Genomic DNA, 13,293 nt, shown 5'->3' on the forward strand with positions numbered 1-13,293 from the left:
AGTTTTAATTAACCATTTGGATGAAAAGTGAAAGATAAGAAAAACAAATAGAGGATATGCAAATTAGTAATACAGCTCACTATAATATCAAGCCCTGAATCGCTTCAGAAAAAGGTATACACAAAAACCATGGGTAGAGTTTCAATTTATTGTGATAAACTATGCTTGACAGCTTGCCTTATCTTGTATATTCAGTTAGCTTCATCACAAAAAAGTTCTTTTGCTTCTGCCAATTCCACTGAAGCAGAAGCACTCCTCAAATGGAAAGCCAGCTTTCAAAACCAAACCCAAAACAACCTGACCTCATGGGTGAATGCAAATGAAGCCCCATGCAATACTTGGATTGGTGTTTCATGCAACTCAGCTGGAAGCATCAACGGATTAAACCTCACCAACTCTAGTATTCAAGGTACTCTACTTGAATTTCCATTCATGTCCTTGCCCAATCTTGCATATGTTGACCTCAGCTTGAATGAACTTTTTGATCAAATCCCACCTGAGATCAGTTCCCTCAACAAACTCATCTATTTTGATATATCCTACAATCAAATGTCCGGAAAAATCCCACCCGAAATCGGTCTTTTAACAAATCTTCAGGTCCTTCACCTAAATGCAAATAAGTTCAACGGCTCAATTCCTCAAGAAATAGGCCAACTTAAATTTGTCTATGAGCTAGCTCTAAACTTCAACAATATAGAGGGTTCAATTCCAGCTTCTGTCGGTAATTTGAGCCAATTGACTTCTTTGATTCTCTTCGGAAACCAACTTTCGGGTTCTATTCCTCCCGAAATAGGAAACCTTTCGAAATTGGTTGAACTTTACCTGTATGACAACTATTTATCGGGTCCAATCCCTCTGAGTGTCGGGAACTTGAAAAATCTAACCATCATGGTGTTATACAACAATACCCTTTCTGGTTCTATCCCAACTTCTTTTGGCAATTTGACAAACCTTGTATATCTCTCTGTCTACGGTAATAAACTTTCCGGCACCATTCCTGAAGAGATTGGAAACTTGAAATTTGTTGAGGAAGTACACCTGGCTGCTAACCGATTTTCTGGTTATTTACCTCGAGATATTTGTAGTGGTGGACTGCTACAAAGGTTTACTGCCGAAAACAACAAATTTACAGGGCCAATCCCGAAAAGCTTGAAAGGTTGCAAGAGCTTAGTCAGAATCCGTCTTCAAGGGAACCAACTCAAAAGCAACATATCTGAAGACTTTGGTGTCTATCCGAATCTTCAGTTTGTAGATCTAAGCCACAATAGCTTATATGGAGAAATCTCAGACATTTGGGGACAGTGTCCCAACTTAACAACCCTACGATTTGCTGGGAACAACCTTACTGGTAGCATACCATCTGAGATTGCCAATGCAACTAAAATTCAAGAACTCGATTTTTCTTTGAATCATCTCGTTGGTGTGGTTCCCAAGGATTTGGGGAGATTGACTTCTATGGTGAATCTGAAGTTGAATGGCAATCAACTTTTGGGTTCCATACCCTCAGAATTTGGAGCATTCACTCAACTCGACTCTCTTGACATGTCCACCAACAAGTTGAATGGCTCAATTCCAAGCATTTTTGGCGAATTGATCAGTTTAAACTACTTGAATTTGAGCAACAACAATTTCAGTCAAGAAATTCCATTTCAGTTGGGAAAGTTATTTCACCTGTCACAGTTAGATTTAAGTCGTAACTCACTTGACGGAAAGATACCATCAGAAATTAGCAATATGCAGAGCTTGGAGGGGCTGAATCTTTCCCACAATAATCTTTCTGGTCTCATTCCAACAACGTTTGATGGAATGCTTGGCTTGTCGTACATAGACGTATCCTACAATCACTTGCAAGGTCCCATCCCCAACAACAAAGCATTTCAAGATGGTCACAGCTTTGAAGGGAATGAAGGATTGTGTGGAAATGTTGTAGGTCTAAAATCCTGCAATAAGCACGTCTCAAAAAGAAAACTCGTGTTTGCAATCGTTTTCCCTATCTTGGGAGCAGTTTTACTTTCTCTCCTTGCAATTGTCTTCATCAAAACAAGAAGAAAGAAAGAACTGGGAACAGAAAAGAGTGATATCCATGATGAAATTTTTTCAATCTCTCACTTTGATGGAAAAAAATTGTATTGGGAGATCATAAGAGCAACCAATGGTTTTGACTCCATATTTTGCATTGGGAAGGGAGGATCTGGAAGTGTCTACAAGGCAAAGCTACCATCAGGCAGCATAGTTGCAGTGAAGAAACTCCATCAAAAACTTGACGGCGAGGAGACATTGCAAAAGGAGTTCCACAAAGAAATAAGTGCACTAATCAATATACGACATCGAAACATTGTGAAACTTTGTGGTTTTTGTTCGAATTCGCAGCACTCCTTTTTGGTTTATGAATACCTAGAAAAGGGTAGTCTGGCTTCAATCTTGAGCAAAGAAGACGAAGCAAAAGAATTGGATTGGAGTAAGAGGGTGAGAATTGTAAAAGGCGTTGCTCATGCACTGTCTTACCTGCATCATGATTGCGTGCCGCCAATTGTACACCGAGACTTATCAAGCAACAACATTTTGCTGGATTATGACTATGAGCCTTGTATTTCAGACTTCGGTACTGCTAAGCTTTTGAATCCAGACTCATCGAATTGGAGCTCACTTGCAGGCACATATGGATATATAGCACCAGGTAAAGTAAAACAGTTAAAATATAAAATGTTGAAATGTGACAATATAAATTTAAATACATACTAATGGCTTGCTCTCCCTTAATTTTTATGCAGAGTTGGCCTACACAAGGAAGATAACTGAGAAATGTGACGTTTATAGCTTTGGAGTGCTGGCATTGGAAGTGATCACGGGAAAAAGACTAGGTGATTTAATCTCGTCCTTTTCGTCTCCATCTGTGTGTGAAAACAAATTGCTGAAGGACGTATTGGACCAACGACTCCCACCTCCTACACTTGAAGTTGAACATGAACTGACAACCATTGCAAGGGTAGCAATCACATGCAGGGATTCGCGACCGCAATTGAGGCCAACAATGCACATGGTTTCTCAGTCGTTATCATTCCAAAATGCAGCTTCAATTGGAGGACCAGACATCACACTTGAACAACTCATTAAGATTTAAATTGCATTTGATATTGTTTGAGTTGGCACGAAATTCAGATCGTCTTGTTTAAATATATCATATATGTACTTTGTTATATTTGTAGTTAAATTGAGAATAAGAGAGGAGTGCTAGCTGGACTCGCTCAACAGCAAGTCCCACATGTATTACCACTTAAATGGTTAGACCAAAATATCCTATTTGGTATTTACTAGAAATTGATGCACGCGCATTGTTGTAGGGTTAAAAATTGTATGCAAGATTATGTTGAAAGATATAATAAAAATTATGTCATTTAATACTATTTATATTGAAAACTTTATGAAGATTTTTACATACAAAAGATTATACAGTCTACATACAGAAGATCATAGATTTTTTCTATCTACATGCTAAAAAGATTAGATGGAGATATACAAAAGATTATAAAATGTTGGGGCTATTTATATAACAAAAATATTAAGGAATATTGTTTCATTTACATTAATAAAATATGACAAAAGTTGTCCACTGGAACGCCAAAAATTTCCCAGCAGTACTCTCATTGCCAAGAAAACAGCCTAGGCAAGGAAAAAAAATTTAATTACTAAAATACTTGCAATGAATTTTGACATCAACAGATTTATATTATATAAAAAATAGTGATAAAGTAAGGTTACTCTGCGTTTTATTGGTGGAAACGAATTTGGTTTTCTATCAGTTGGAGAGGACCTTTTTTCAGCAATTTGATCGCTTTGTACCAACCTTCCTATCACAACAAATAGTTCATGCTTTCAAAAGAAAAAAAGTTCGTGCAGTGTAAAATGTACAACCGGAATTCTGATCAAGTATGTTTGTGAGAAAGACATAATTTAAGTTAGAATACATGTAAGTTTTAATGATTTTGCAGAAGAGGTGTGATCAATAATCTTACTGAATAATGGAATAACAACTAATTTAGTTCCATAACATGAATCTAAAGACTGATCAGTAGCATAATTGACATTCTTATTTTTAAAACCAAATTATTAGGGCCTGTCCTGATCTAGTGCCAGCTAGGTGACCGTTGGGCCCCAAAAATGGGGCACAAAAATTATTATAGTATTGTATTCATATATGATTCTATAAGCATATAAATTAAAAAGTTTGGTTAATTAATCAAGAATGTTAACTAGAGGTGCTAGTGGTGTTATTTTCTAGTAATAATGAGGTTCCGTGGTTGAACTGTTATCGGCGTCTTTTTATTTTCATTTTTTTTACTTTGTTAGATTGTTAATTTCTTTTATCTGATTATGATAACTAGAATTTGGTTGGTTCATCAAGGAGGTTAACTGGAGACGTTGGTTCCTTTGTTGCCAGTAATAACGAGGTCCCGTGTTCAAGCTAGTCCCTATGCCTTTTTCTTTCCAATTTTTTACTAATTTTTGTTTGATTGTTAATTTCTTTTACCTTTGATTAAAACTACTAAAATTTAGTTTATTCATCAAGAAGGTTAACTAACGGCGCAGGTTTTTGATATTCATTCCAATTCAACTTTAACCTTCAACAAAATAATGTATGTATGTCTTTACCAATTTAATTTGGCAAATATAGAGATTATTCAAAAAATAAGATCACTTTTAGACAGCTGCAAAAATTGGAACTTTCTCTACCAAATCTACAAGGCTTTTGCTCAGAAAATTGCATTGTCAAAGTCTCGTGCTAAGACACTTTAGACGTCAAGTATTGCTCGATTGAGTTTAGGATTTCTCGAGATGGATTACTCCTAAGTGATTCAAAACTTGAACACCACAACTAACAAAGGCAGAGGAAGAAGACGAAGATGCAAAAGAAAAATAAGAAGCAGACAAGAAGAGAACGATGCAAATACACATCTATTATGTGGCTTGTTTATGTTTCACTGCTATGTGTTTTGCCTGCTTGAATTGTTGATTTGCTTTTTCATTTTGTGTGAAGGAAGAGAAAGAAAAAGTTACTCACACATAAAATAGTCTTAGGAAATAATTTGGAAATAATATTAAGGATGAAGAATACAATTTATTTATACCTTATCTTAGAGGTGGGAAAGGACGATCACACGAACTAACAGAGAGACAAACGGGCTTGGTACCCGGCACACAACCATCCATCCCCTCCCAACCCGCCCGAAAATGTCCCAAGCCCGCCCGAAAGCGTTCCAAGCCCGCCGGGCTTTATACCTAGTCCCAATATCTACATCCCAAGCCCACCTTATTTCGAGCCTAGCCCGCCCGATCCTGTTCCAAGCCCGCCTTCTTCGGTTCCATCTCCTATTGGGTTTCAACCAAGCCCGCCGGTGTTCCTACCTCCCATGGTGTTCCCTCCGCCCACTACGCCACTTAGTCCAAGACGAGGCCCGACGGTGGCCCTGTCGTGCGTGGCTAAGTCATCTCTGCCCGATCCCATCATCCAAGAGGCTATTGCGCTTCCATCCAACCCAATGGGTCATGCTTCATGCCCGACACATTGTTCGCCCATGCTTCCTGTGCCTTCAGTAGTTACTGTCAAAGGACTAAGGTTGCTGGTGGCACTTGTTCTTTTGGAGAACTGCCATGCTAGTTATTGTATATCCAAGTAAGAGAGTACATATTTCAATAATTTCACTAACACTCATTTCTTGTTTAGTCCCAATACTTTTCCATATTGCATTTTAATTTATATAGAAAACTGATCCATTATCTTGGTGACGTCTTAGGTTATGATGAGTGTCAATTTGTTTATTATTGATATCAAAATAAACTCGATCACAATGACAATGCAAATCCATTTTTTCTTTCTTTTTCATTTTCTTTTCAACTTTTCGATAAGAAAAGTACAAAATTTTAGTGTATGTAACCCTAATTTGAACAGGAATTTTATAAGTACAATGTAAAGATAACTTCTTGTTCAATCATGAATACAAACTTCAATAATTTCTCATGTTATAAATTGTTTATATATATATATTTTATGCAAACTTGGTTAGGTTCAAAGCCAATGGCTCAACTGATCATGACAAATGTGCTTTTGTTAGTGCCAAACAGCTGCAATCCACTTATTAATTAACATGGATTATTATTCTAAGATTTAGAAACATCTTTTAGTATTATGATAATGTTGTAATGTGGTTGATCTACTAGGATATGACTCCCTATGTTTGGAATTGTATACTCCTTTATCCGTATCTACGGCCACCACTTAATAAAAAGAAAAACTTCAACTAATAAAATTTGACATGGTGAAATCAAAACAAGTAATTAAGATAAAGTCGAGTTAGCAGTATATTTCGAAATCGCATCTTATGAGTTCTTAACGTAAAGTTCAAAACTTTTCACAATAAAAACAATGTTTGGCATGCAAATTGTTTGACTTCAGTTGATTTAATGCATAATTCTATTAGTGACGCATTTTGTCAAATACTTAATGGGTCTATTGATATCTAATGAAACTAGGGCATAACTTGTCGATCCCTACCAACATTTGCCGATCAGACATTTTATCAAACACTTGATGATCACCACCGGCCCTTGTACTCATTGAATATCTTTAGAGAACTTGTTAGACTAGTAAGTATCAAACTAAATTTAGTCAAGAACTAAACAAAAACTGATAAAAACCAGAAAAAAATAAGAGGAAACAAGAGAGAAACAGAAAGAAGCAACACGGCTAGGTGTCATGCAGCCGCCCACACCCAACCAATATATTTGGACGTTTCCCTCCATATTAGTAGCCGACTCACTGGCAGAAGTCCACTACTCCGCTTCCCTCCCAAACACCGAAGCAAGGAAAACATCTCACGCAAAAAACCCTGAACCCGCGCCTTCCTCCCAACCATTTCTCTTTCTCTAGGCGGCGCCGCCACCGTTTGACGCCCACTACAGCCACCGTAATGTCGGCCTCAATCTTCGAAGACGGCTTCTCCTCTGACCGGCTCTTCAACCAGGGCTACTCCTACACATACGATGACGTCATCTTCCTCCCTCACTACATCGACTTCCCCACCGACTCCGTCCATCTAGCCTCCAACCTCAGCCGCCGCATCCCTCTCTCGATTCCCTGCGTCTCGTCCCCGATGGACACCGTCACCGAGTCCCACATGGCCATTTCGATGGCCGCACTCGGCGGCATAGGCATCATCCACTCCAACTTGACGTCGTCCGAGCAAGCCCACATGGTCCGGTCCGTCAAGTCCCGCCGGGTCCCGCTTCTTTCGAACCCCGTCTTCAAATCCCCAAGCGATCGAATCCAATCTGACGACGTTTTCGACGCTTCCAATCCCTACGTTCTGGTTACTGAGAGTGGCAGCCCCAATTCGAAGCTTTTGGGGTACGTGGCGGGCAAGGATTGGGTGAAATTGGGGGACAAGGAGGTGAAGATTTACGATTACATGGTGAACTGTACGGACTTCACGGTGCCGTGGAGTTACGATTTGGGGGCGATTGGGGAGTACATGGAGGAGAAAAAACGAGATTTGGTGGCGACTGTGAGGGAAAATGAGGTGGTGGATGTGGTGGCGAAGGAGCAGGTGGAGAGGATTAAAGGGTACCCCAAATTGGGGGTTGGGACGGTGGGTCCCGACGGGACGTGGCGGGTTGGGGCGGCGATCGGGACGAGGGAGTCGGATAAGGAGAGGTTGGAGGAGTTGGTGAAGGCAGGGGTGGATGTAGTGGTGTTGGATAGCTCTCAGGGGAACTCCATTTATCAGATTGAGATGATAAAGTATGTGAAGAAAATGTACTCGAATTTGGATGTAGTTGGCGGGAATGTGGTGACGGTGAGTCAGGCGCAGAATTTGATTCAGGCTGGTGTTGACGGGTTGAGGGTTGGAATGGGGTCTGGCTCAATTTGTACCACTCAAGAGGTCTGCGCTGTCGGTCGCGGACAGGTATAAAGATGCCTTCTTTTTGTTAGTTGTTGCTTTTGTGATTGATGCTTCAGTTTGACATCCTCATTATTGGTGGCTAATTTAAGGATTTGTAGAATCTGGAGGTGTTGAAAGTTATGGTATTTGTAGTGATCGGTTAAATTCCTTGAATTCTATGTGGATGAAAATTATTTGATTAAGGATTTGTTGATCAATGACATTGTGCCTAACAATCGTTGTTTTGATGGGTATTTTACTATTTAGTTATTAGATACTTAAGAACATAGGGCGTAGAAAACAAAGGTTCGACTTTAGCTTCTGGCAGTGACAACCCTTTGATGGACTAAAACAGTGTAGTTTGTGGCGTGAAAAGATATATAATTACATTTTGGAACTTTTTGAAGACTTTGTTTGACGTTTTGTTCTACAGGTTGCTGAATGCTATACCATTTTATGACCAAAGTTGTTTTGGTTTTGGTGATATGTTTCAGGCAACTGCTGTTTACAAGGTTGCGTCTATTGCTTCACAAAGTGGGGTGCCCGTGATTGCTGATGGTGGAATTTCCAATTCTGGACACATTGTCAAGGCTTTGGTCCTTGGGGCTTCTACTGTCATGATGGGAAGCTTCTTAGCTGGAAGCACGGAGGCTCCCGGGGTTTTTGTGTATCAGGTATGTCTGGGACTTACTTATGTTTATATTGCTGGAACAGTTATACTGCTCATACCATCAGATATTAAATCTACTTGGACGTTTCTTCTCGTTTGTATGAGTGTTTACTACATATGTCTTTTCTAGTTCTTTGACAACTTTTTGAGTGGTTTAAGGAGTTTATTAGGCTGATTTATGAATACTGAATTGCAGCTGTGATTGGTAAAGAAACTTATCTAGAAGATATGTTTTTCTTAGTATGTTAGACATCCTGAGTTATTTCTCATCCTTTTTGGACTGCATCAATATCGTTCGACGGATTAGTCATTGATGTGTTATGGTTTGCCATCAATCTTTAATGCTTTTACATTATTAGGAATGCCATTGGTATGTTTGCATGGACTCTCTCCCTGATGACCTGAACTTAATCAGTTTGAAGCCTACATACAGTAAGGGGTTTTGGACTCCTTCGGGTTAACCCAAGTGGTGACAGTAAGTGGCAAAAGGGGTTAGGATTAGGCTAGATACGGGTCTGGTTCCCTGAAATTGTGATTGGGTTTTTCATGGATGCATGTCAAAGCTAAACTTATGGGGAAGTGTATTGGACATAGTATTTAATTTCTGTGTCTTTGCTTTTATTTTTTATTTTTTATTTTTTTTATGGTAATTATCTAATTAAGCAATTGATTAATTTTTTAGTTTTGAACAGAGGGTCTTTGCTAATCTAACCTACGACCCAAATTATGTGTATCTTCCTTTATTTCTGAACTAAAAGCAAAAATCGTCTACATAAATTGCACCGGATTTACAGTATACTTGTCTTTTATAAGCAACATGCTGTTTGTTATTTCTTTGTCATTGTTAATTAGCTTTCTGCACACTTAACCTCTATTAAGGAAACAGTTTGATATAAGTGATTTCATTTTTTCCAATAGAATGGTCGCCGAGTCAAAAAATATCGAGGCATGGGGTCTCTTGAAGCAATGACAAAAGGGAGTGATCAGAGGTACTTGGGCGATACAGCTAAGCTGAAAATTGCACAGGGGGTTGTTGGGGCAGTTGCAGACAAAGGTTCTGTTTTGAAGTTCATACCATATACAATGCAAGCTGTGAAACAAGGTTTCCAAGATCTTGGTGCTTCTTCATTGCAGTCTGCTCATGAACTCTTAAAATCAAGTGTTTTAAGGCTAGAGGTAAGTAGACCATTTTGCAGACGTTGTTGTGTTATTCATATCATCGTTATTAAGGATGTCAATTTAGTTCTATGCTTTAATTGAGAACTGATATTGTAGCCAATGTTTCTTTCGATAACTTACTCTTTTGTAGTCCGTTCCATATCATGTTGTATTCTTGTTCGTCACTCTTAGGTTAAACTACCGAAAGGAGTGGGGAAGAAACCTATTAATCTAGAGTACTGCCATTGTGTGTCACTCATATTCAGACACTTATTTACTTCTTAGATAGTTTTCCATCCCCATTTTACCTCAAGTAAAAGCGCACTCCACGATTACCTTGTTATTGCTCAAGGAATCTGAGATGTAATGATGGTCGTATCAAGAACTAATATGGTTTCTCAATCAGTTGACAATGTATTTTACTATGCAGGTAAGAACAGGAGCAGCACAAGTAGAAGGTGGAGTTCATGGTCTGGTTTCTTACGAGAAGAAATCGTTTTGATGGTTATATCTTTTCAGCTTTTCTCATTCCTGCTGGTGACTGCTATCTTGGGGAATTGGGAACTCTTCCGTGTTCCATTCTGCATCTGATATCGCCAATTTAGTATAACAAGGGCGAGCCTGTCAAACTGCTACCGGGTCTTTCGAGCAGCGAAAGTTTTGGTCTCAAACGGTTCTCTGGCATTTTGTTGGTTGCCATGAGAGCTTCCGTCTGCCTGCATTTGTTTGACACTGCACTTTAAATGTGAGATATGACTAGTTAGACTTTGTCTGTGTTATGTTTGTTACTAGTTTTCATTACAAATTAGTATTAAATAATGCGGTTTCAATTGTTCACCACATGGTTTTTTTTTTAATGTAAGTTTGTAGGCACATGACAAAAAAGAAAAGGGAGAGAGAAGCAAAGACAGCCCCTGAATATTTGATGTTACAATAGTGGTGGAATAAAATACCAAAAAAAAAACAAACCTATCGAAACCGAACTGAGTCGAATGGACAATACCGAAAATTTGGTACCCGAAGTTGAACCGAAATTGAAAAATTCGGTAAGAAATTTGGCATGAAACTTGGATTAGTTCGATAAGACCAAATCGAACCGAAATATATCTATGGGTGTGTACATGTATATTTTGTTTTAATTTGTAATATTAATTTTTTATAATCATCGGATTTGGTTGAGATTTATCTTAACCGTTCACTCAAAACCAACCCTTCTCGACCCCACTTTTTCTCTCCCATTTTGGTGAGAGCTTTTCTCTCTGGTGTGTGAGCGTTTTCTTTAGTTTTCAAGGTTGGTTCTTTAGTTCTTTCTCACTTTTGTTGCCGTTAATCCTAGCTATGGCTTGGGTTGGTAGCAGCCTAAGTCCCTCCTCCTTTTTTTTTTCTTTGGCCTGTATCCTATGTCCCTTCTAGATAGCTTGTAATTCTGACTCGGATCCCTGTGTAGATCTATCTGATCTTCCAGTTTCAACTGCCGTTCTTAGTCATGTTCTCAATACCCAGTTCAAAGGTGAAATTTCCTCTGGTGAAGTTTCAATTCTGCAAGGGAAGGTGTGTAGAACTTCGGTTTGGGTCTACGTACTGTCATTTTCCGCTGCAACTGTTCTGATGGGATTGTTCTCCTCGGTGACTGAGCTTTGATCTGGAAGCTCCTTGGGTGCCGATGCTTCGACTAGAAGTGTGGAGTTTATCTGGATGACTCAGATTGTGCGCAAATTGGGGCAATTTTGGCAACCTTGGGGATGGATGATTATTTTCATAGGGTTTTGGCGGCTGATGTGTATGGTATTCCAATTGGGGGGTTTTTTGTTTTTTCTGGCTCGTTGTGTTAGGGTTTGTATGGGTCGGGCCTTATGCCTTTTGTTTGGGTCTTTGGAGGAGGGATTTGTGTATATTGTGGGCTTTGAGTATATTTTAGTTCTTTGAATGAACTTTACTTTACCCAAAAAAAAAAAAAAAAACACAACCATTCTGTCTTGACCTCACCTCACTCAGATCACTCTCTCAACTCTTCCTCCCAACTTTGAACCTCAAATCCCCAAGCTCTCATCCTCCCCTAACTTTGTCGCCCAAGTTCCTACTCCAGCCACCCCCACCATATCACAGTGAGCTCCACAACTATCTCTCTCTCTCTCTCTCTCTCTCTCTCAACTCATTTCTTAGTCTCTTGGTTCGTTTCTCTCTCTTGACTCTCATTTCTTTAGTTCTTCTCTTCTTCCTTAACATAGTAACCCGATTTTTGTCTCTCTCTCGACTCGGTCCACTTGAGCCCCAACCACCTGATCTCGACTTTGGCCCCACCCACCCACAACACCACACGTCTCTCTCTTGGTCGATCTTGATCCCGGCCACGTCACACCCACAACACCACACGTCTCTTTCTCTCTACTCCTCTCTGACTCTCTCTTGATCAAGTCACACTTAAGTTAAGAAAATTTCCTTTAATTCTTCATATTTAAATTAGGATTTTGATTTGGGATTCTGAAATGGGGATTAGAGTTACAATTTGGGTTTCGAATTTTGATTTGAGATTAGGGGACTGTTGAGGTTAGTCCTTTTGGTATCGTTTGGTATGCAGACGGAACAGGACGGAACGGAGCGGGAGCAAAGATGCCATCGGATGGAAACAAGGAGGAAGAAGAAGGAGACGGAGAGGTTATAATTTTGTGTTCCACGGATGTGGAACGAGTCGTTCCAGGGGGTGAGGTGGAACGAAAATTCACCCAAAACTAGTCCCGTGGAACAGCTCGTTCCACCCGTTTTAGGCGCACCAAACGTGGGACGGAACGCCTTGTCCCACTCTGTTCTGTCCCGTCCCACGTACCAAACGGTACCTTTGTGTAATGGTTGAGGGGATTGTGGAGATTAGGGGATTGTTGAGATCTGTACTGTAATGGTGTACTAATGCAATTGTAGCAATTTGTTTCCTTTCTGTACGAATTTTTAAATTGATGTGATCATAGTAAGATACAAACTTTTTCATTAAATTGATGCAATTCTAATAATTAGAAGGCCACTTAGTATTACGATCTAATAATATAACTCTTCACTTAAGTGAGAGGTCTTAGGTTCAATTCTCACCAGAGGCGAATTTGAACCACATTATTACTAGCCCATAGCGACACTAAGTCCACCCCTCTTCCCTTTAGTGTATATAATATCGTTTGTTAAAAAAAAAAAAAAAAATCAAAAGTGTTTTTGCTCAATAAATGGAGAGGAATAGAGAACATGAGCATAGGGCCACAACTTAACATTTGGGGCTTAAAAATTTTGGGCAAAATTGGGTTTTGTAGGGCTTAAAATCAGAAGCCCAAAAAAATTTGACATGAAGGCCCATTCTTGAGCCCGAATCGAAAAGCCGAACTATTTCGGTATTACCAAATTTCGAGAAAACTGAAATATTGGTTTGGTTTCGGTTTTTTGCCCTCTTTTTGCGAACAATTGAGGTTTGGTTTTCGAACGGACCATTTTGGTTCTCTATCTCAAACCAAACCGCCCCTAATTACAAGTAGTATATTTTCGCACTGT

At 39.3% G+C, this 13,293-nt stretch overlaps 2 protein-coding genes across 2 annotated transcripts; both read left to right on the plus strand.

The window, feature by feature from the left end:
* The first annotated feature begins 63 nt into the window (after nucleotides 1-63).
* Nucleotides 64-3,279, plus strand: LOC137727610 (MDIS1-interacting receptor like kinase 2-like). The gene is made up of 2 exons (XM_068466441.1): nucleotides 64-2,677; nucleotides 2,772-3,279. Exons 1-2 carry the CDS (start codon nucleotides 130-132, stop codon nucleotides 3,119-3,121), a joined length of 2,898 nt encoding a protein of 965 aa, XP_068322542.1. The 5' UTR covers nucleotides 64-129; the 3' UTR covers nucleotides 3,122-3,279.
* A 3,207-nt stretch (nucleotides 3,280-6,486) lies between these two features.
* On the plus strand, nucleotides 6,487-10,602 carry LOC137729634 (inosine-5'-monophosphate dehydrogenase 2-like). Its single transcript, XM_068468627.1, has 4 exons — nucleotides 6,487-7,961; nucleotides 8,432-8,611; nucleotides 9,526-9,783; nucleotides 10,196-10,602. Exons 1-4 carry the CDS (start codon nucleotides 6,966-6,968, stop codon nucleotides 10,265-10,267), a joined length of 1,506 nt encoding a protein of 501 aa, XP_068324728.1. The 5' UTR covers nucleotides 6,487-6,965; the 3' UTR covers nucleotides 10,268-10,602.
* Nucleotides 10,603-13,293: the final 2,691 nt, after the last annotated feature.

Source organism: Pyrus communis, chromosome 3 (genome assembly GCF_963583255.1).
Source record: "Pyrus communis chromosome 3, drPyrComm1.1, whole genome shotgun sequence".
NCBI classification, from domain to species: Eukaryota; Viridiplantae; Streptophyta; class Magnoliopsida; order Rosales; family Rosaceae; genus Pyrus; species Pyrus communis.